Source organism: Salvelinus alpinus, chromosome 5, assembly GCF_045679555.1.
Source record: "Salvelinus alpinus chromosome 5, SLU_Salpinus.1, whole genome shotgun sequence".
Classification (NCBI taxonomy): domain Eukaryota; kingdom Metazoa; phylum Chordata; class Actinopteri; order Salmoniformes; family Salmonidae; genus Salvelinus; species Salvelinus alpinus.
Window position 1 is genome coordinate 101,068,104 of NC_092090.1, and position 23,897 is coordinate 101,092,000.

The window sequence follows — 23,897 nt, forward strand, 5'->3', positions numbered from 1 at the left end:
CACTGCACACTGCCCTAAGCCATCTGGACAAGAGGGACACCTATGTGAGAATGCTGTTCATCGACTACAGCTCAGCATTTAACACCATAGTACCCTCCAAACTCGTCATCAAGCTCGAGTCCCTGGGTCTCGACCCCGCCCTGTGCAACTGGGTACTGGACTTCCTAACGGGCCGCCCCCAGGTGGTGAGGGTAGGAAACAACATCTCCACCCCGCTGATCCTCAACACTGGGGCCCCACAAGGGTGCGTTCTGAGCCCTCTCCTGTACTCCCTGTTCACCCACGACTGCGTGGCCATGCACGCCTCCAACTCAATCGATTGTGTGATGATTGTGATGATGCAGTCAGTCTCTCCTCAGCTCTTAGCCAAGAGAGACTGGCACGCATAGTATTTTAATCACCCCTCTGATTACAATTAAGAGCAAGACGTGCAGCTCTGTTCTGGGCCAGCTGCAGCTTAACTAGGTCTTTCCTTGCAGCACTGGACCACACGACTGGGACAATAATCAAGATTAGACAGAACCTGCAAAACTTGCTTTTTGGAGTGTGGTGTCAAAAAAGCAGAGCATCTCATTGTTATGGACAGATCTCTCCCCATCTTTACAATCATTGAATCTATATGTTTTGACCATGACAGTTTACGGTCTAAGGTAACGGCAAGTCATTTAGTCTTCTCAACTTGTTAAATAGCCACACCATTCATTACCAGATTCAGCTGAGGTCTAGAACTTAAGAAATGATTTGTACCAAATACAATGCTCTTAGTTTTAGAGATGTTCAGGACCAGTTTATTACTGGCCACCCATTCCAAAACAAACTGCAACTTTTTGTTAAGGGTTTCAGTGACTTCTTTGCTGTGGTTGCTGATATGTTTATGGTTGAGTCATCAGCATACATGGACACACATGCTTTGTTTAATGCCAGTGGCAGTTCATTGGTAAAACATAGAAAAGAGTAGAGAGCCTAGAGAGCTGCCCGGCGGTACACCCCACATAACATGTTTGACATGAGAGAAGCTTCCGTTAAAGAAAACCCTCTGAGTTCTATTAGATAGATAGCTCTGAATCCACGATATGGCAGGGGTTGAAAAGCCATAACACTAGCTATGACGCTAGTATTTGTATAAACTCTTCATTGGTAAGTGCATGCAAGTATTACCCCAATGCAATTCTGAAATCTATACATCCAAAGTGCGAGTTATACTTTTTTTTTGTTCAAATTAACTAATTATTTTCTTGTTTCATTTATATAAAAACATTCCAGCATTGTTTGGTATTATCTAGTCCAAATATGGAATGATTCCACTATTAGTTTCCTTTTACATCACTTTCAAAGGAGGGGACATTTATTTTGAAGGCGAACAGTAAATTCCACTATTGTGGCTCGTCCTTAGTGTCTCGCTTCACACAGGTTCAGACACCTGAGATGGCGAACGAGAATTGTGGTGAGAAACAAATGCAAGAACGCATTCGGTTGAGAGTAGTAGAGAGGGTGCGTACTTTTGTGAATGTTCTGTCAAAAATAACGGCACATTGCAGAATCGGAAAACCGACGATTATTTCATGGTAACCGAAGATCTTCATAACCGGATTACAAGGGCTGACATTCAATCCGAAACTCGTTAGTTGTCTTCAGACTCATTTTATGTGTCGTGAGTGAAATAAGGAAAACATGACGGAGCTAAGGAAGAGAGGAGGAGGAGGGGATCCTGACAGCGTTAGTGACAAGGTGAGAAACTTAAACTAAGAAAACATTTGATCCTCTTTCGTGCTCAAATGTGCTCCTTGTGGCTAGGGAGTTGTAGCTAGCTAATCTTCTTCCTCGCTAATTAGCTTAGTTAGCTAGGTAGATCATGTTCAGTAAACGTTAACTAGCTAGCGGGATAACTATGTGAATGTTACGTTACCATACCGACAGTTATTTAATAACTGTATAACCCTGTAAATATTGCCATTGTAGCGAATAATGGCTTATTTGGTTACACGAATCATAATTTGCTAGCCAACATGCTATCGAGCTGCTGGCTAACATGTCAAACCAGCTGACTCGGTGCTCTAGCTAGTGACCCACACATAACTATTGTAAAAAGATGGCCAGCAAGACAAAGGTCAGCAGTTTAGCTGACACAATGTAACCAAATGTTATATACTTTTACCCCAAATATAATATAGGACGCTCTTTTCGTGCCTTGGACCCAAAGTTTAGGAGTAAGTTGCTTTCTCATTGGAAAGACAATCACGCGGTCCGTTTGACAGATATAATACTATAGCCTGACTCCCTGGGGTGGATTGAGGATCTAGGCAAGGTTTGCTCCTAATCATTTACAATATCTAATAAAATGAGGAGAAATGTGTCTAGCATGTAGTTAATAACATAATTATTATATTCCATTTAGCAGACGTTTTTATCCAAAGCAACTTAGTCATGGGGCGGTAAGTAGCCTAGTGTTTATAGCGTTGGTTGCTGGGTCAAATCCCCGAGCTGACAAGGTATAAATCTGTCGTTCTGCCCCTGAACAAGGCAGGTAACCCACTGTTCCTAGGCCGTGATTGAAGATAAGAATTTGTTCTTAACTGACTTGCCTAGTTAAATAAATGTGTGCGGGAATCGAACCCACTACCCTGGCGTTACAAGCTATACCAACTGAGCTACGAAGGACCACGTTTTATTAAATGAAATGAATTCAAAAAAAAAAAAATACGACTTGACTATGGTATTCTTAGACATGATGAAGAATAGTAAGGTGTAAAAAGGGTTTGGAGTTATGACATAGCTCGGCTACATGGTATGCCTGCATTGTAAACAACACGTCAACAGCGTTGTGATGTTATAATCATTATGTTTACTTCATGGTGGTGGACGTTACACAGTTGGGACGGTGACGCTTCTCTGTGTAGCGATTAAATAGACAGGCCATTGAAAAGCATGACATACATGGCCATGGTAACTAGTTTAAATAACAACACCATAGGGCCTGCTTTCCAGATTGATAATGACCCCCGCCGTGACCTCACTCTCCCAACATGTCTCACGAGTTGGGATATGCAACAAAAAAAAATATATATATACTTTTCCAATAAAAAAAAGTGAGTTTACAACTTTCAAAGCAGAATTACTTTCCTATTGTTTCTCAACTGTTGTGGTATGATACACCATTTTGTAGCTCTAAATCTCAACTTTTTTTTATCCAATGTAAAAAAAAAAAAAACACCATTCAGTCACATATACGGTATAATACACACGTGTACATGTGAAATAGCATCACCCACCAAATTATTATAATCCACTACTCACCCCTCTGGGTCCTGATCAATAGTAGTGGACTATAGGGAATAGGGTGCCATTTGGGACACAATCAGGATCTACATTACATTGTACAGATCCAACGTTTTCGGGATCTTTAGTCCGCCGGGCCGAAAGATCCAGAGCTTCCGGAAGCTTCTGCGCATGTACGAATCACTCAACAGAGAAGTGCCACTAGGAAAAAAAGTACACCATCTGCGTAAAAAAATGTGTTCACTGTACATCATTCAATACAACACTTTAGGCTAGTTCCAACACAACACGGTATATTTAATTTTTTATTTAACCTTTTATTTAACTAGGCAAGTCCAGTTAAGAGTTCTTATCTACGATGACGGCCTACCACGGACAACGCTGGGCCAATTGTGCGCCGCCCATCACGGCCGGATGTGATGCAGCCTCGGAATTCGAACCAGGGACTGTAGTGACGCACCTTAGACCGCTGCACCAATCGGGGAGCCATGACTTAACATCTAAATGCATATCCTAAATGAAATTGAGATCACATGGTTACTATACAGAATGATGCTGCATGGAAGTTTCACCGGTTAAAACGTGAGGATTTATCATTCATGGTTGAATGCAGTGTTTTATTTATTTTTTACTTTAAGTTATGAGATATATTCTGTTATGTAGAATACTGTGACCGTTGTGTTCTTGCAGAGACGGTGTAAAGAGACTGTTCTCTAGGAGTAGAGCAGAGACGGTGTAAAGAGACTGTTCTCTAGGAGTAGAGCAGAGACGGTGTAAAGAGACTGTTCTCTAGGAGTAGAGCAGAGACGGTGTAAAGAGACTGTTCTCTAGGAGTAGAGCAGAGACGGTGTAAAGAGACTGTTCTCTAGGAGTAGAGCAGAGACGGTGTAAAGTCTGTTCTCTAGGAGTAGAGCAGAGACGGTGTAAAGAGACTGTTCTCTAGGAGTAGAGCAGAGACGGTGTAAAGAGACTGTTCTCTAGGAGTAGAGCAGAGACGGTGTAAAGAGACTGTTCTCTAGGAGTAGAGCAGAGACGGTGTAAAGAGACTGTTCTCTAGGAGTAGAGCAGAGACGGTGTAAAGAGACTGTTCTCTAGGAGTAGATCAGAGACGGTGTAAAGAGACTGTTCTCTAGGAGTAGAGCAGAGACGGTGTAAAGAGACTGTTCTCTAGGAGTAGAGCAGAGACGGTGTAAAGAGACTGTTCTCTAGGAGTAGAGCAGAGACGGTGTAAAGAGACTGTTCTCTAGGAGTAGAGCAGAGACGGTGTAAAGAGACTGTTCTCTAGGAGTAGAGCAGAGACGGTGTAAAGAGACTGTTCTCTAGGAGTAGAGCAGAGACGGTGTAAAGAGACTGTTCTCTAGGAGTAGAGCAGAGACGGTGTAAAGAGTCTGTTCTCTAGGAGTAGAGCAGAGACGGTGTAAAGAGACTGTTCTCTAGGAGTAGAGCAGAGACGGTGTAAAGAGACTGTTCTCTAGGAGTAGAGCAGAGACGGTGTAAAGAGACTGTTCTCTAGGAGTAGAGCAGAGACGGTGTAAAGAGACTGTTCTCTAGGAGTAGAGCAGAGACGGTGTAAAGAGACTGTTCTCTAGGAGTAGAGCAGAGACGGTGTAAAGAGACTGTTCTCTAGGAGTAGAACAGAGACGGTGTAAAGAGACTGTTCTCTAGGAGTAGAGCAGAGACGGTGTAAAGAGACTGTTCTCTAGGAGTAGAGCAGAGACGGTGTAAAGAGACTGTTCTCTAGGAGTAGAGCAGAGACGGTGTAAAGAGACTGTTCTCTAGGAGTAGAGCAGAGACGGTGTAAAGAGACTGTTCTCTAGGAGTAGAGCAGAGACGGTGTAAAGAGACTGTTCTCTAGGTGTAGAGCAGAGACGGTGTAAAGAGACTGTTCTCTAGGAGTAGAGCAGAGACGGTGTAAAGAGACTGTTCTCTAGGTGTAGAGCAGAGACGGTGTAAAGAGACTGTTCTCTAGGAGTAGAGCAGAGACGGTGTAAAGAGACTGTTCTCTAGGTGTAGAGCAGAGACGGTGTAAAGAGACTGTTCTCTAGGAGTAGAACAGAGACGGTGTAAAGAGACTGTTCTCTAGGAGTAGAGCAGAGACGGTGTAAAGAGACTGTTCTCTAGGTGTAGAGCAGAGACGGTGTACAGAGACTGTTCTCTAGGAGTAGAGCAGAGACGGTGTAAAGAGACTGTTCTCTAGGAGTAGAGCAGAGACGGTGTAAAGAGACTGTTCTCTAGGAGTAGAGCAGAGACGGTGTAAAGAGACTGTTCTCTAGGAGTAGAGCAGAGACGGTGTAAAGAGACTGTTCTCTAGGAGTAGAGCAGAGACGGTGTAAAGAGACTGTTCTCTAGGAGTAGAGCAGAGACGGTGTAAAGAGACTGTTCTCTAGGAGTAGAGCAGAGACGGTGTAAAGAGACTGTTCTCTAGGAGTAGAGCAGATACGGTGTAAAGAGACTGTTCTCTAGGAGTAGAGCAGAGACGGTGTAAAGAGACTGTTCTCTAGGAGTAGAACAGAGACCGTGTAAAGAGACTGTTCTCTAGGAGTAGAACAGAGACCGTGTAAAGAGACTGTTCTCCAGGAGTAGAGCAGAGACGGTGTAAAGAGACTGTTCTCCAGGAGTAGAGCAGAGACGGTGTAAAGAGACTGTTCTCTAGGAGTAGAGCAGAGACGGTGTAAAGAGACTGTTCTCTAGGAGTAGAACAGAGACGGTGTAAAGAGACTGTTCTCCAGGAGTAGAGCAGAGACTGTGTAAAGAGACTGTTCTCCAGGAGTAGAGCAGAGACTGTGTAAAGAGACTGTTCTCCAGGAGTAGAGCAGAGACGGTGTAAAGAGACTGTTCTCCAGGAGTAGAGCAGAGACGGTGTAAAGAGACTGTTCTCTAGGAGTAGAGCAGAGACGGTGTAAAGAGACTGTTCTCCAGGAGTAGAGCAGAGACGGTGTAAAGTAGAGAATAAACACGTGCAGAAGCTTCGGGAAGCTCACAATCTTTTGGTCCCGTGAACTTTAGAGTTGAATCCGAAGCCACGGCCTACATTTGTATATGGCTCTGGGTTATCCTAGGTTATCCCCCCCCTCCCCCCCCTCCCTAGACTTTCTGCTGCTTCAAAGGCTCACCGTGACCACTCCCTCTCCTCGGCCCACTATGGACTTGTGTGGCGTGTCTGTCAAAGGTTCTATCTGGTTTTATGTGTGTGGCTGCATTACACAACGAAAGTAGTGATTCATGACATGATGTCGTCTGACCTGATTTAGCTCTGGGAATGTGTGTCCCAACTGGCATACTATTCCCATAGGACTCTGGTATAAAGTAGTGCACTATATAGGGAATAGGATGCCATAGGACTCTGGTATAAAGTAGTGCACTATATATTGAATAGGATGCCATAGGACTCTGGTATAAAGTAGTGCACTATATAGGGAATAGGGTGCCATTTGGGACATGGTCCTCTATGCCATAGGACTCTGGTTATTTATGTGTAATGTCTTAGATATGGTGCCAAAGTGGTGATCGGAAAGCAGCCCACAATGTAGGTTAGACTGCCACAGGAGTCCCAGAACATGTGCTGTTATGAGGTTATTACAGACACGCAGCCAGTTACCTGTTCTATAGAGTGGTAGGCAGGCAGCTAGCTGTTCTATAGAGTGGTAGTTAGGCAGGCAGCTAACTGTTCTATAGAGTGGCAGGTAGGCAGGCAGCTAACTGTTCTATAGAGTGGTAGGCAGGCAGGCAGCTAACTGTTCTATAGAGTGGTAGGCAGGCAGGCAGCTAACTGTTCTATAGAGTGGTAGGCAGGCAGCTAACTGTTCTATAGAGTGGCAGGCAGGCAGGCAGCTAACTGTTCTATAGAGTGGTAGGCAGGCAGGCAGCTAACTGTTCTATAGAGTGGCAGGCAGGCAGGCAGCTAACTGTTCTATAGAGTGGTAGGCAGGCAGGCAGCTAACTGTTCTATAGAGTGGTAGGCAGGCAGGCAGCTAACTGTTCTATAGAGTGGTAGGCAGGCAGGCAGCTAACTGTTCTATAGAGTGGCAGGCAGGCAGGCAGCTAACTTTTCTATAGAGTGCAGGCAGGCAGGCAGCTAACTGTTCTATAGAGTGGCAGGCAGGCAGGCAGCTAACTGTTCTATAGAGTGGTAGGCAGGCAGGCAGCTAACTGTTCTATAGAGTGGTAGGCAGGCAGGCAGCTAACTGTTCTATAGAGTGGTAGGCAGGCAGGCAGCTAACTGTTCTATAGAGTGGTAGGCAGGCAGGCAGCTAACTGTTCTATAGAGTGGTAGGCAAGCAGGCAGCTATCTGTTCTATAGAGTGGTAGGCAGGCAGGCAGCTAACTGTTCTATAGAGTGGCAGGCAGGCAGCTAACTGTTCTATAGAGTGGTAGACAGGCAGCTAGCTGTTCTATAGAGTGGTAGGCAGGCAGCTAGCTGTTCTATAGAGTGGTAGGCAGGCAGCTAGCTGTTCTATAGAGTGGTAGGCAGGCAGGCAGCTAATCCCAAATCCTTAAGGTATGATCTTGGAACATGGCTCGTTGAAAAAGTTCAAACACACACTGACCTCCTTGACTTGTGTTGTGTAGTCGTGATTTAAATGGATTACCTCCGTCACAGTGGAGGTAAAGCCTTGTTCCTGTACCTGCCCTTGTATGGGACGGTCTGTCTGTCAATCTGTCCTCTGATTTAGGTTCTGTGGGGCTAGTGGGACATACACAGCTTGGTAGTGGAACCCTCGTGTAGTGATAAACTACCCTGGTCCCAGATCAGTTGTCTCCTATGTCCATTGGCATGACAGGACTTACATCTAGGACCAGGCTAGTACAAAATCAGGAACAATTTAGCTGTTCTCACTTCTATCCATAGCAGCCAGCCAGCACTGTGCTTTCTTCATACAGTAGCTTACTAGACTCCAGCCGTGGCAGTAGCTTACTAGACTCCAGCCGCGGCAGTAGCTTACTAGACTCCAGCCGCGACAGTAACAGCAGTAGCTTACTAGACTCCAGCCACAGCAGTAACAGCAGTAGCTTACTAGACTCCAGCCGCGGCAGTAACAACAGTAGCTTACTAGACTCCAGCCGCGGCAGTAACAGCAGTAGCTTACTAGACTCCAGCCGCGGCAGTAACAGCAGTAGCTTACTAGACTCCAGCCGCGACAGTAACAGCAGTATCTTACTAGACTCCAGCCGCGGCAGTAACAGCAGTAGCTTACTAGACTCCAGCCGCGGCAGTAGCTTACTAGACTCCAGCCACAGCAGTAGCTTACTAGACTCCAGCCGCGGCAGTAACAGCAGTAGCTTACTAGACTCCAGCCGCGGCAGTAACAGCAGTAGCTTACTAGACTCCAGCCGCGGCAGTAACAGCAGTAGCTTACTAGACTCCAGCCGCGGCAGTAACAGCAGTAGTTTACTAGACTCCAGCCACGGCAGTAGCTTACTAGACTCCAGCTGCGGCAGTAGCTTACTAGTCTCCAGCCGCGGCAGTAGCTTACTAGACTCCAGCCGCGACAGTAACAGCAGTAGCTTACTAGACTCCAGCCACAGCAGTAACAGCAGTAGCTTACTAGACTCCAGCCGCGGCAGTAACAGCAGTAGCTTACGAGACTCCAGCCGCGGCAGTAGCTTACGAGACTCCAGCCGTGGCAGTAGCTTACTAGACTCCAGCCGCGGCAGTAACAGCAGTAGCTTACTAGACTCCAGCCGCGGCAGTAACAGCAGTAGCTTACTAGACTCCAGCCGTGGCAGTAGCTTACTAGACTCCAGCCGCGACAGTAACAGCAGTAGCTTACTAGACTCCAGCCGCGGCAGTAACAGCAGTAGCTAACTAGACTCCAGCCGCGGCAGTAGCTTACTAGACTCCAGCCACAGCAGTAGCTTACTAGACTCCAGCCGCGGCAGTAACAGCAGTAGCTTACTAGACTCCAGCCGCGGCAGTAACAGCAGTAGCTTACTAGACTCCAGCCGCGGCAGTAACAGCAGTAGATTACTAGACTCCAGCCACAGCAGTAGCTTACTAGACTCCAGCCGCGGCAGTAGCTTGCTAGACTCCAGCCGCGGCAGTAGCTTACTAGACTCCAGCCACTGCAGTAGCTTACTAGACTCCAGCCACTGCAGTAGCTTACTAGACTCCAGCCACTGCAGTAGCTTACTAGACTCCAGCCACCGCAGTAGCTTACTAGACTCCACCCACTGCAGTAGCTTACTAGACTCCAGCCGCGGCAGTAGCTTACTAGACTCCAGCCGCGGCAGTAGCTTACTAGACTCCAGCCGCGGCAGTAGCTTACTAGACTCCAGCCGCGGCAGTAGCTTACTAGACTCCAGCCGCGGCAGTAGCTTACTAGACTCCAGCCGCGGCAGTAGCTTACTAGACTCCAGCCGCGGCAGTAACAGCAGTAGCTTACTAGACTCCAGCCGCGGCAGTAACAGCAGTAGCTTACTAGACTCCAGCCGCGGCAGTAACAGCAGTAGCTTACTAGACTCCAGCCGCGGCAGTAGCTTACTAGACTCCAGCCGCGGCAGTAACAGCAGTAGCTTACTAGACTCCAGCCGCGGCAGTAGCTTACTAGACTCCAGCCACAGCAGTAGCTTACTAGACTCCAGCCGCGGCAGTAACAGCAGTAGCTTACTAGACTCCAGCCGCGGCAGTAGCTTACTAGACTCCAGCCGCGGCAGTAGCTTACTAGACTCCAGCCGCGGCAGTAGCTTACTAGACTCCAGCCACTGCAGTAGCTTACTAGACTCCAGCCACTGCAGTAGCTTACTAGACTCCAGCCACCGCAGTAGCTTACTAGACTCCACCCACTGCAGTAGCTTACTAGACTCCAGCCGCGGCAGTAGCTTACTAGACTCCAGCCGCGGCAGTAGCTTACTAGACTCCAGCCGCGGCAGTAGCTTACTAGACTCCAGCCGCGGCAGTAGCTTACTAGACTCCAGCCGCGGCAGTAGCTTACTAGACTCCAGCCGCGGCAGTAACAGCAGTAGCTTACTAGACTCCAGCCGCGGCAGTAACAACAGTAGCTTACTAGACTCCAGCCACAGCAGTAACAGCAGTAGCTTACTAGGCTCCAGCCACAGCAGTAACAGCAGTAGCTTACTAGACTCCAGCCGCGGCAGTAACAGCAGTAGCTTACTAGACTCCAGCCGCGGCAGTAGCTTACTAGACTCCAGCCGCGGCAGTAACAGCAGTAGCTTACTAGACTCCAGCCGCGGCAGTAACAACAGTAGCTTACTAGACTCCAGCCACAGCAGTAACAGCAGTAGCTTACTAGGCTCCAGCCACAGCAGTAACAGCAGTAGCTTACTTGACTCCAGCCGCGGCAGTAACAGCAGTAGCTTACTAGACTCCAGCCGCGACAGTAACAGCAGTAGCTTACTAGACTCCAGCCGCGGCAGTAACAGCAGTAGCTTACTAGACTCCAGCCGCGGCAGTAACAGCAGTAGCTTACTAGACTCCAGCCGCGACAGTAACAGCAGTAGCTTACTAGACTCCAGCTAGGCCAAACACAGCCTTGCACTACAAAGCAGAACAGAATGCATGTTTGTTGGCCTGCCTTTTTTGTCTGTGTTCATTTGGCTGTTTGATGCCCAAGTGAGAATGAATCCCTCATCAGGCTGGGCCTCGGTTTTCTGCCACCTCTGCAAAGCAGTTAAAGGGACCAGGGTGGAATAATTGTGCAAATAATTTAAAGGGATGGTCCCTCTGCAAAGCTTTTAAAGAGAGGATGAGAGGTACCAGATACCATCAGGGCGACTGTTCCATTTCTGGATAGAGACAGGGGTCAGTGTGTGTACACCTCACTGCTCGCCCTCTCATTCATTTCCTCCTGAATAGTGCTCTTTCTGCTTTTGTAGCATGGCCTTGGTGGTGTAGACAGACAGACACAGACAGACAGACAGACAGACAGACAGGGGGCTGTTTCTTCCCTGGCTGTTGGGGATTATCCTAGTCTCATTCTTTCTCTCGCTTGCTCTCTTTTTCTCTCGCTCGCTCGCTCTCTTTTTCGCTCGCTCGCTCTCTTTCGCTCGCACTCTCTCAACAATTTAAGGGCTTTATTGGCATGTTAACATTGCCAAAGCAAGTGAAGTAGATAATAAACTAAAGTGAAATTTACAGTAAATATTACACTCCCAGAAGTTCCAAAAATAAATTAATTTAAAATGTCATATTATGTAAATATACAGTGTTGTAATTCTTTCCAATGTGTCAAGTAATTATCTTTTTGTTTTCTAATGATTTGGTTGGGTCTAATTGTGTTGCTGTCCTGGGGCTCTGTGGGGTCTGTTTGTGTTTGTGAACAGAGCCCCAGGACCAGCTTGCTTAGGGGACTCTTCTCCAGGTTAATTTCTCTGTAGGTGATGGCTTTGTTATGGAAGGTTTGGGAATCGTTTCCTTTCAGGTGGTTATAGAATTTAACGTCTCTTTTCTGGATTTTGATAATTGGCGGTTGTCGGCCTAATTCTAATCTGCGTGCATTATTTGGTGTTTTACGTTGTATATATTTGCAGAATTCTGCGTGCAGAGTCCCATTTGGTGAATTCTTGGTTGGTGCGCGGACCCCAGACCTCACAACCATAAAGGGCAATGGGTTCTATAACTTATTCAAGTATTTTTAGCCAGATCCTAAATGGTATGTCAAATGTAGTTCCTTTTGATGGCATAGAAGGCCCTTCTTGCCTTGTCTCTCAGCTCGTTCACAGCTTTGTGGAGTTACCTGTGGCGCTGATGTTTAGGCTGAGGTAAATATAGTTTGTGTGCTCTAGGTTAGCGGTGTCTAGATGGAATTTGTATTCGTGGTCCTGGCGACCGGACCTTTTTGGAACACCATTAGTCTTACTGAGATTTACTGTCAGGGCCCAGGTCTGGCAGAATCTGTGCAGAAGATCTAGGTGCTGCTGTAGGCCCTCCTTGGTTGGTGACAGAAGCACCAGATCATCAGCAAATGGTAGACATTTGACTTCAGATTCTAGTAGGGTGAGGCCGGGTGCTGCAGACTGTTCTAGTGCCCTCGGCAATTCGTTGATATATATGTTGAAGAGGGTGGGGCTTAAGCTGCATCACTGTCTCATCCCGTCTCACCCCACGGCCCTGTGGAAAGAAATATGTGTGTTTTGACAATTTTAACCGCACACTTGTTTGTGTACATGGATTTTATAATGTCGTGTGTTTTACCCCCAACACAGCGTTCCATCAATTTGTATAGCAGAACCTCATGCCAAATTGAGTCTGTTTTTAAAAAAATCAACAAAGCATGAGAAGACTTTGCCTTTGTTTTGGTTTGTTTGTTTGTCAATTAGAGTGTGCAGGGTGAATACGTGGTCTGTCCTACGGTAATTTGGTAAAAAGCCAATTTGACATTTGCTCAGTACATTGTTTTCATTGAGGAAATGTACGAGTCTGCTGTTAATGATAATGCAGAGGATTTTCCCAAGGTTGCTGTTGACACATATCCCACGGTAGTTACTGGGGTCAAATTTGTCAGTGTGATCAGTCCTTAGTTCTAAATATTGGGGAAGATGCCAGAGCCAAGGATGATGTTAAAGAGTTTAAGTATTTAAGCCAATTGGAATTTGTTGTCTGTATGTTTTATCATTTCATTAAGGATACCATCAACACCACAGGACTGTTTGGGTTGTAGGGTTTGTATTTGGTCCTGTAGTTCATTCAAGGTAATTGGAGAATCCAGTGGGTTCTGGTAGTCTTTAATAGTTGATTCTAAGATTTGTATTTGATCCTGTATATATTTTTGGGGTCTGTTCTTGGTTATAGGACCAAAAATAGTGGAGAAGTTGATTATCCATCTCAGTTTTGGAAAGATAACGCTTCAGGCTTTTTGTTTTAGTGTTTTCCAATTTTCTGTGGATTCTTCAATTACATTGAGCTGATTTCTGACGTGCTGTTCCCCACTTGTTCCCCACTTTTTCCGTGGTGCTGGACTTTGACTAGGCCATTACAGAACTTCAAATATTGTTGCATTTTAGCCATTTTCATGTAGACTTGATTGTGTGTTTTGAATCCTTGTCTTGCTGCTCTTCAGCTCAGACATATTACCTGACATTCTCCTGTAGAGTTCTCTGATACAGAGCACAATTCATGGTTCCTTCTATTAAGGCAAGTCGTCCAGGTCCTGAGGCAGCAAAGTATCCCCAAACCATCACACTACCACCACCATGCTGGACCCCAAACCATCACACTACCACCACCATGCTGGACCCCAAACCATCACACTACCACCACCATGCTGACCCCAAACCATCACACTACCACCACCATGCTGACCCCAAACCATCACACTACCACCACCGTGCTGACCCCAAACCATCACACTACCACCACCGTGCTGACCCCAAACCATCACACTACCACCACCATGCTGACCCCAAACCATCACACTATCACCACCATGCTGACCCCAAACCATCACACTACCACCACCATGCTGACCCCAAAGCATCACACTACCACCACCATGCTGACCCCTAACCATCACACTACCACCACCATGCTGACCCCAAACCATCACACTACCACCACCATGCTGACCCCAAACCATCACACTACCACCACCGTGCTGGACCGTTGGTATGAGGTTCTTACCGTGGAATGCAGTGTTTGGTTTTCGCCAGGCATTATGGGACGCATCTCGTCCAAAAAGCACCTTGAAGCACCTGGATGAGGGAAACCATGAAAGGGAAAATGTTTCACCCTGCTACAATACAGCGGGTAAACGCAAGTGACTGTGCTTCAAAACCAAATGTTTACCTGGCCCACCACTCCACCCTGTACTTGAACATCCTTTACGACCAGGTCCACCTATACAAGGAAGCAGTGCCCACCTTCGCCCGGACCCTAAAGGACATCGCTCTCAAACGCAGCCCCAACACTTCACACAGGAGCAACAGATCTATAGACACCCCGCCCAGACCAGCGGGACCCCCCCGGACCACGCCGAGAGGACCTATATCCAGACCACAGCACCCCCAGCCACATGAACACTCCCCCCCCCCCCCCCCCCAAGTCAACCATGCCCACACCCCATTTAGGCCCCCTCAGATCTGACCTATGCCACTCCTGCCCACCCCCCCCCCCCCCCCACCCCCACTCACGCAGAGAGGGCCTCAACATGGAAGTCACACATACGCCCAGGCCGTGAGCGGGCAAACAGGCCCAACCCCCACTCTTGCACTAGCCCAAGCCAATGGCATGTACCAGATGCTCAGCAGGCTCTGCTCAAACTTACTGGCCTGAGGCCAAACCACACGACACTTGAAGGAACTCAACTCCTTCACTATCTCATCCTGTAATATCCAAGGCCTAGGTTTTACAGTGAGCTGGTAGTCCCATCCACCAAACTACCAGGTGTGAAACAGGGAATGGACTCAGGGGTTATGATAATTTGGTATAGAGCAGACCTAACTCACTCTATTAAATTAATCAAAACAAGAACATATTATATTTGGCGAGAAATTCAAAAGAAAATGATCTTAACAGAGTAAAATGTCCTCCTGTGTGCTACCTACAGTGGGGAGAACAAGTATTTGATACACTGCCGATTTTGCATGTTTTCCTACTTACAAAGCATGTAGAGGTCTGTAATTTTTATCATAGGTACACTTCAACTGTGAGAGACGGAATCTAAAACAAAAATCCAGAAAATCACATTGTATGATTTTTAAGTAATTAATTTGCATTTTATTGCATGACATAAGTATTTGATACATCAGAAAAGCAGAACTTAATATTTGGTACAGAAACCTTTGTTTGCAATTACAGAGATCATACGTTTCCTGTAGTTCTTGACCAGGTTTGCACACACTGCAGCAGGGATTTTGGCCCACTCCTCCATACAGACCTTCTCCAGATCCTTCAGGTTTCGGGGCTGTCGCTGGGCAATACGGACTTTCAGCTCCCTCCAAAGATTTTCTATTGGGTTCAGGTCTGGAGACTGGCTAGGCCACTCCAGGACCTTGAGATGCTTCTTACGGAGCCACTCCTTAGTTTCCCTGGCTGTGTGTTTCGGGTCGTTGTCATGCTGGAAGACCCAGCCACGACCCATCTTCAATGCTCTTACTGAGGGAAGGAGGTTGTTGGCCAAGATCTCGCGATACATGGCCCCATCCATCCTCCCCTCAATACGGTGCAGTCGTCCTGTCCCCTTTACAGAAAAGCATCCCCAAAGAATGATGTTTCCACCTCCATGCTTCACGGTTGGGATGGTGATCTTGGGGTTGTACTCATCCTTCTTCTTCCTCCAAACACGGCGAGTGGAGTTTAGACCAAAAAGCTCTATTTTTGTCTCAACAGACCACATGACCTTCTCCCATTCCTCCTCTGGATCATCCAGATGGTCATTGGCAAACTTCAGACGGGCCTGGAAATGCGCTGGCTTGAGCAGGGAGACCTTGCGTGCGCTGCAGGATTTTAATCCATGACGGCGTAGTGTGTTACTAATGGTTTTCTTTGAGACTGTGGTCCCAGCTCTCTTCAGGTCATTGACCAGGTCCTGCCGTGTAGTTCTGGCTGATCCCTCACCTTCCTCATGATCATTGATGCCCCACGAGGTGAGATCTTGCATGGAGCCCCAGACCGAGGGTGATTGACCATCATCTTGAACTTCTTCCATGTTCTAATAATTGCGCCAACAGTTGTTGCCTTCTCACCAAGCTGCTTGCCTATTGTCCTGTAGCCCATCCCAGCCTTGTGCAGGTCTACAATTTAACCCTGATATCCTTACACAGCTCTCTGGTCTTGGCTATTGTGGAGAGGTTGGAGTCTGTTTGATTGAGGTTGTGGACAGGTGTCTTTTATACAGGTAACGAGTTCAAACAGGTGCAGTTAATACAGGTAATGAGTGGAGAACAGGAGGGCTTCTTAAAGAAAAACTAACAGGTCTGTGAGAGCCGGAATTCTTACTGGTTGGTAGGTGATCAAATACTTATGTCATGCAATAAAATGCAAATTAATTACTTAAAAATCATACAATTTGATTTTCTGGATTTCTGTTTTAGATTCCGTCTCTCACAGTTGAAGTGTACCTATGATAAAAATTACAGACCTCTACATGCTTTGTAAGTAGGAAAACCTGCAATATCGGCAGTGTATCAAATACTTGTTCTCCCCACTGTATATCCCCCCACTAGAATCCCCATACTTTAATGAAGACAGCTTCTCCATCCTAGGGACATGTACGAGTCTGTGGCGACCTAAATGCCAGAACCGGACAAGAACAGCCCACAGGGGGACAAACACCTACCTGGAGGTGACAGCATTCTCTCCCCCATATGCCCCCCTAGGCACAACTATGACAACATAACCAACAAAAACGGGTCACAACTCCTGCAGCTCTGTCGCACGCTGGGTATGTACATAGTCAATGTTAGGCTTCAAGGGGGTCACATGGTAGGTACACCTATAGCTCATCCCTTGGCAGTAGTACTGTAGACTACTTTATCACTGACCTCAACCCAGAGTCTCTCAGAGCGTTCACAGTCACTGACACCCCTATCAGATCACAGCAAAATCACAGTCTACTTGAACAGAGCAATACTCAATCATGAGGCATCAAAGCCTAAGGAACTGAGTAATATTAAGACATGCTATAGATGGAAGGAAAGTAGTGTGGAAACCTACCAAAAACCAATTAGGCAACAACAAATTCAGACCCAGAAAACCTGGGTCTATGCCTTCACTATGGTGAATCACTAAAACAATACAGAACCAAGGAATGATCACCCCAATCCACAAAAGTGGAGACAAATTTGACCCCATTAACTTTTACTTGGTACTCATCCCGGATCCATCCCGGATTGAGAATTTCAATAAGCATTTTTCTACGGCTGGCCATGCTTTCCACCTGGCTACCCCTACCCCGGTCAACAGCACTGCCCTCCCCTCTGCCACTCGCCCAAGCCTTCCCCATTTCTCTTTCTCCCAAATACAGTCAGCTGATGTTCTGAAAGAGCTGCAAAATCTGGACCCTTACAAATCAGCCGGGCTAGATAATCTGGACCCTTTCTTTCTAAAACTATCTGCTGAAATTGTTGCCACCCCTATTACTAGCCTTTTCAACCTCTCTTTCGTGTCGTCTGAGATTCCCAAAGATTGGAAAGCAGCTGCGGTTATCCCCCTCTTCAAAGGGGGGGACACTCTTGACCCTAACAGCTACAGACCTATATCTATCCTACCCTGCCTTTCTAAGGTCTTCGAAAGCCAAGTCAACAAACAGATTACCGACCATTTCGAATCCCACCATACCTTCTCCGCTATGCAATCTGGTTTCAGAGCTGGTCATGGGTGCACCTCAGCCACGCTCAAGGTCATAAACGATATCTTAACCGCCATCGATAGGAAACAATACTGTGCAGCCGTATTCATTGACCTGGCCAAGGCTTTTGACTCTGTCAATCACCACATCCTCATCGGCAGACTCGACAGCCTTGGTTTCTCTAATGATTGCCTCGCCTGGTTCACCAACTACTTCTCTGATCGAGTTCAGTGTGTCAAATCGGAGGGTCTGTTGTCCGGGCCTCTGGCAGTCTCTATGGGGGTGCCACAGGGTTCAATTCTTGGACCGACTCTCTTCTCTGTATACATCAATGATGTCGCTCTTGCTGCTGGTGATTCTCTGATCCATCTCTACGCAGACGACACCATTCTGTATACTTCTGGCCCTTCTTTTGACACTGTGTTAACAACCCTCCAGGCGAGCTTCAATGCCATACAACTCTCCTTCCGTGGCCTCCATTTGCTCTTAAATACAAGTAAAACTAAATGCATGCTCTTCAACCGATCGCTGCCTGCACCTGCCCGCCTGTCCAACATCACTACTCTGGACGGCTCTGACTTAGAATATGTGGACAACTACAAATACCTAGGTGTCTGGTTAGACTGTAAACTCTCCTTCCAGACTCACATCAAACATCTCCAATCCAAAGTTAAATCTAGAATTGGCTTCCTATTCCGCAACAAAGCATCCTTCACTCATGCTGCCAAACATACCCTTGTAAAACTGACCATCCTACCAATCCTCGACTTCGGTGATGTCATTTACAAAATAGCCTCCAAAACCCTACTCAATAAATTGGATGCAGTCTATCACAGTGCCATCCGTTTTGTCACCAAAGCCCCATATACTACCCACCACTGCGACCTGTACACTCTCGTTGGCTGTCCCTCGCTTCATACTCGTCGCGGATTTTTGTTTTAGATTCCGTCTCTCACAGTTGAAGTGTACCTATGATAAAAATGACAGACCTCTACATGCTTTGTAAGTAGGAAAACCTGCAAAATCGGCAGTGTATCAAATACTTGTTCTCCCCACTGTATCTCCCTCACTAGCTTTAAGCACCAGCTGTCAGAGCAGCTCATAGATTACTGCACCTGTACATAGCCCATCTATAATTTAGCCCAAACAACTACCTCTTTACCTACTGTATTTATTTATTTTGCTCCTTTGCACCCCATTATTTCTATCTCTACTTTACACTTTCTTCCACTGCAAACCAACCATTCCAGTGTTTTTTTATTATTTTTTATTATTATTATTATTTATTTTTTTACTTGCTATATTGTATTTACTTCGCCACCATGGCCTTTTTATATTTTTATTTATTTATATATTTTGTTTGCCTTCACCTCCCTTATCTCACCTCACTTGCTCATATTGTATATAGACTTATTTTTCACTGTATTATTGACTGTATGTTTGTTTTACTCCATGTGTAACTATGTGGTGTTGTATGTGTCGAACTGCTTTGCTTTATCTTGGCCAGGTCGCAATTGTAAATGAGAACGTGTTCTCAATTTGCCTACCTGGTTAAATAAAGGTGAAAAAAAAATATAAAAAAATCCGGGAGCACCCCCATCAGTAAAAAAGCTGACTAGCATAGCCTAGCATAGCGCTACAAGTAAATACTAGCATCTAAATATCATGAAATCACAAGTCCAAGACACCAGATGAAAGATACACATCTTGTGAATCCAGCCATCATTTCTGATTTTTAAAATGTTTTACAGGGAAGACACAATATGTATTTCTATTAGCTAACCACGATAGCAAAAGACTGAACTTTTTTCTCTCCACCATTTTCTTACTGCATAGGTAGCGTTCACAAATTCGACCAAATAAAGATATACAGTGGGGAGAACAAGTATTTGGTACACTGCCGATTTTGCAGGTTTTCCTACTTACAAAGCATGTAGAGGTCTGTCATTTTTATCATAGGTACACTTCAACTGTGAGAGACGGAATCTAAAACAAAAGTCCAGAAAATCACATTGTATGATTTTTAAGTAATTCATTTGCATTTTATTGCATGACATAAGTATTTGATACATCAGAAAAGCAGAACTTAATATTTGGTACAGAAACCTTTGTTTGCAATTACAGAGATCATACGTTTCCTGTAGTTCTTGACCAGGTTTGCACACACTGCAGCAGGGATTTTGGCCCACTCCTCCATACAGACCTTCTCCAGATCCTTCAGGTTTCGGGGCTGTCGCTGGGCAATACGGACTTTCAGCTCCCTCCACAGATTTTCTATTGGGTTCAGGTCTGGAGACTGGCTAGGCCACTCCAGGACCTTGAGATGCTTCTTACGGAGCCACTCCTTAGTTGCCCTGGCTGTGTGTTTCGGGTCGTTGTCATGCTGGAAGACCCAGCCACGACCCATCTTCAATGCTCTTACTGAGGGAAGGAGGTTGTTGGCCAAGATCTCGCGATACATGGCCCCATCCATCCTCCCCTCAATACGGTGCAGTCGTCCTGTCCCCTTTGCAGAAAAGCATCCCCAAAGAATGATGTTTCCACCTCCATGCTTCACGGTTGGGATGGTGTTCTTGGGGTTGTACTCATCCTTCTTCTTCCTCCAAACACGGCGAGTGGAGTTTAGACCAAAAAGCTCTATTTTTGTCTCATCAGACCACATGACCTTCTCCCATTCCTCCTCTGGATCATCCAGATGGGCATTGGCAAACTTCAGACGGGCCTGGACATGCGCTGGCTTGAGCAGGGGGACCTTGCGTGCGCTGCAGGATTTTAATCCATGACGGCGTAGTGTGTTACTAATGGTTTTCTTTGATACTGTGGTCCCAGCTCTCTTCAGGTCATTGGCCAGGTCCTGCCGTGTAGTTCTGCGCTGATCCTTCACATTCCTCATGATCATTGATGCCCCACGAGGTGAGATCTTGCATGGAGCCCCAGACCGAGGGTGATTGACCGTCATCTTGAACTTCTTCCATTTTCTAATAATTGCGCCAACAGTTGTTGCCTTCTCACCAAGCTGCTTGCCTATTGTCCTGTAGCCCATCCCAGCCTTGTGCAGGTCTACAATTTTATCCCTGATGTCCTTACACAGCTCTCTGGTCTTGGCCATTGTGGAGAGGTTGGAGTCTGTTTGATTGAGTGTGTGGACAGGTGTCTTTTATACAGGTAACGAGTTCAAACAGGTGCAATTAATACAGGTAATGAGTGGAGAACAGGAGGGCTTCTTAAAGAAAAACTAACAGGTCTGTGAGAGCCGGAATTCTTACTGGTTGGTAGGTGATCAAATACTTATGTCATGCAATAAAATGCAAATTAATTACTTAAAAACCATACAATGTGATTTTCTGGATTTTTGTTTTAGATTCCGTCTCTCACAGTTGAAGTGTACCTATGATAAAAATGACAGACCTCTACATGCTTTGTAAGTAGGAAAACCTGCAAAATCGGCAGTGTATCAAATACTTGTTCTCCCCACTGTAAATAGTCACTAACCAAGAAAAAACTTCATCAGATGACAGTCTGATAACATATTTATTGTATAGCATATGTTTTGTTCGAAAAATGTGCATATTTCAGGTATAAATCACAGTTCTACATTGCAGCTGCAATCTGAAATAGCGTCGATGCAGCCAGAATAATTACAGAGACCAACGTCAAATACCTAAATACGCATCATAAAACATTTTGAAAAATACACAGCGTACAGCAAATGAAAGACCAACATCTTGTGAATCCAGCCAATATTTCAGATTTTTTAAGTGTTTTACAGCGAAAACACAATATAGCATTATATTAGCTCACCACAATAGCCAGAAACACAAGCAATTTACCAGCAGCAAAGGTTAGCGATCATAACAATCCAGCAAAAGATATATAATTTTTGACTAACCTTGATATACTTCATTAGATGACAGTCCTGTAACATCATATTACACAATGCATATAGGTTTTGTTCGAAAATGTGCATATTTAGCAGCACAAATCGTGGTTATACAATGTGATCAGTAGCAACATTTCAGGCATTCCCGGCCCGGCGCCATCTTGGAGAGGCACCTAATCTAATCGATAAATAATCGTAAACTTGACTAAAAAATACAGGTTGGACAGCAAATGAAAGATGCATTAGTTATTAATGCAACCGCTGTGTTAGATTTTTAAAATTAACGTTACTAGACATACAGTGTGCGTTACAGCCAGACCAGTGCCGAAATTAATGGCGGACAAATCATTTTCCATTTTTCCACAGAAATACGAATTAACATCATAAATAGCTCTTACTTTTGGACGAGCTTCCATCAGAATCTTGGGCAAGTTGTCTTTTGTCCAAAAGAATCGTTGCTCGGTTGTAGAACGTCCTCTTCAACTTTGGAAATAGCAGCAAACTTTAGCTATGTGGCGCAGACATGCCCAAATCTTCAAAACGCAATACTAAGGAAATTCCGAAAATCGCAATATATATAACTCGGTTTAAAATAACTTCGTTATGATGTTTCTAACACCTATATCGAATTAAATCAGAGCAGGATATATCTAAGGCCGATAACTTGAGCTTTTCAGAACGCCATGCTGAGGTCCTGCTTTGCGCCATGACGAACAATGAAAAGAGTGCACCCCCCATGCCATGGGCTTTTATATGGTCTCAGATCTGCCTAGAAACTCCATTCCAATTCTCATTGGTTACTGACATCCAGGGGAAGGCGCGTGCAGTTCATGTCGACCCATAGGATACATACAGAGTTTTAAACTGATCCTAGAACAGAGTCAACATTTTCAGATTTTGCAGTACCTGTCAGGAATTTCGCTGCCAAACGAGTTCTGTTTCACTCAGAGAAATAATTCAAACGGTTTTAGAAACTAGAGAGTGTTTTCTATCCAATAGTAATAATAATCTGCATATTGTACGAGCAAGAATTGAGTACGAGGCAGTTTAATTTGGGAACGATAAATGACAAAGTTGAAACAGCACCCCCTAGATTGAGAAAAGGTTAACTACCGAGGGATATGCGTCAACAGCAACCTTGGGAAAATCCTCTGCATTATCATTAACAGCAGACTCGTACATTTCCTCAATGAAAACAATGTACTGAGCAAATGTCAAATTGGCTTTTTACTGAATTATCGTACGACAGACCACGTATTCACCCTGCACACCCTAATTGACAAACAAACAAACCAAAACCATGGCAAAGTCTTCTCATGCTTTATTGTTTTCAAAAAAGCCTTCGACTCAATTTGGCATGAGGATCTGCTGTACAAATTGATGGAACGCTGTGTTGGGGGTAAAACATACGACATTATAAAATCCATGTACACAAACAACAAGTGTGCGGTTAAAATAGGCAAAAAACACACATTTCTTCCCACATGGCAGTGGTGTGAGACAGGGATGCAGCTTGAGCCCCACCCTCTTCAACATATATCAACGAATTGGCGAGGGCACTAGAACAGTCTGCAGCACCCGGCCTCATCCTGCTAGAATCTGAAGTCAAATGTCTACTGTTTGCTGATGATCTGGTGCTTCTGTTACCAACCAAGGAGGGCCTACAGCAGCACCTAGATCTTCTGCACAGATTCTGCCAGACCTGGGCCCTGACAGTAAATCTCAGTAAGACCAAAGTAATGGTGTTCCAAAAAAGGTCCGGTCGCCAGGACCACAAATACAAATTCCATCTAGACACTGTTGCCCTAGAGCACACAAAAAACTATACATACCTCGGCCTAAACATCAGCGCCACAGGTAACTTCCACAAAGCTGTGAACGAGCTGAGAGACAAGGCAAGAAGGGCCTTCTATACCATCAAAAGGTACATAAAATTTGACATACCATTTAGGATCTGGCTAAAAATACTGGAATCAGTTATAGAACCCATTGCCCTTTATGGTTTTGAAGTATGAGGTCCGCTCACCAACCAAGAATTCACAAAATGGGACAGCAAAAAAGACTGCATGCAGAATTCTGCAAAAAGATCCTTTGTGTACAATGTAAAACACCAAATAATGCATGCAGAGCAGAATTAGGCGGATGCCCACTAATTATCAAAATCCAGAAAATAGCCGATAAATTCTATAACCACCTGAAAGGAAGCGATTCCCAAACCTTCTAACAAAGCCATCACCTACAGAGAGATGAACCCGGAGATGAGTCCCCCTAAGCATGCTGGTCCTGGGGCTCTGTTCACAAACACAAACACACCCCGCAGAGCCCCAGGGCAGCAACACATTTAGACCCAACCAAATCAAGAGAAAACAAAAAGATAATTACTTAACACATTGGAAAGAATTAACAAAAAAACTGAGCAAACTAGAATGCTATTTGGCCCTAAACAGAGAGTACACAGTGGCAGAATACCTGACCGCTGTGACTGCCTCAAACTTAAG

At 45.5% G+C, this 23,897-nt stretch overlaps 1 protein-coding gene across 1 annotated transcript in view; it reads left to right on the plus strand.

The window, feature by feature from the left end:
* Positions 1 to 1,401: 1,401 nt before the first annotated feature.
* The window catches only part of LOC139577349 (phosphatidate cytidylyltransferase 1-like), a 101,199-nt gene continuing 78,703 nt past the window's right edge, over positions 1,402 to 23,897 (plus strand). The window contains exon 1 of the mRNA XM_071404401.1: positions 1,402 to 1,728. Within this exon, the coding sequence (XP_071260502.1) occupies positions 1,672 to 1,728 (57 nt within the window). The 5' untranslated portion in view covers positions 1,402 to 1,671. The remainder of the gene's footprint in view (positions 1,729 to 23,897) is intronic.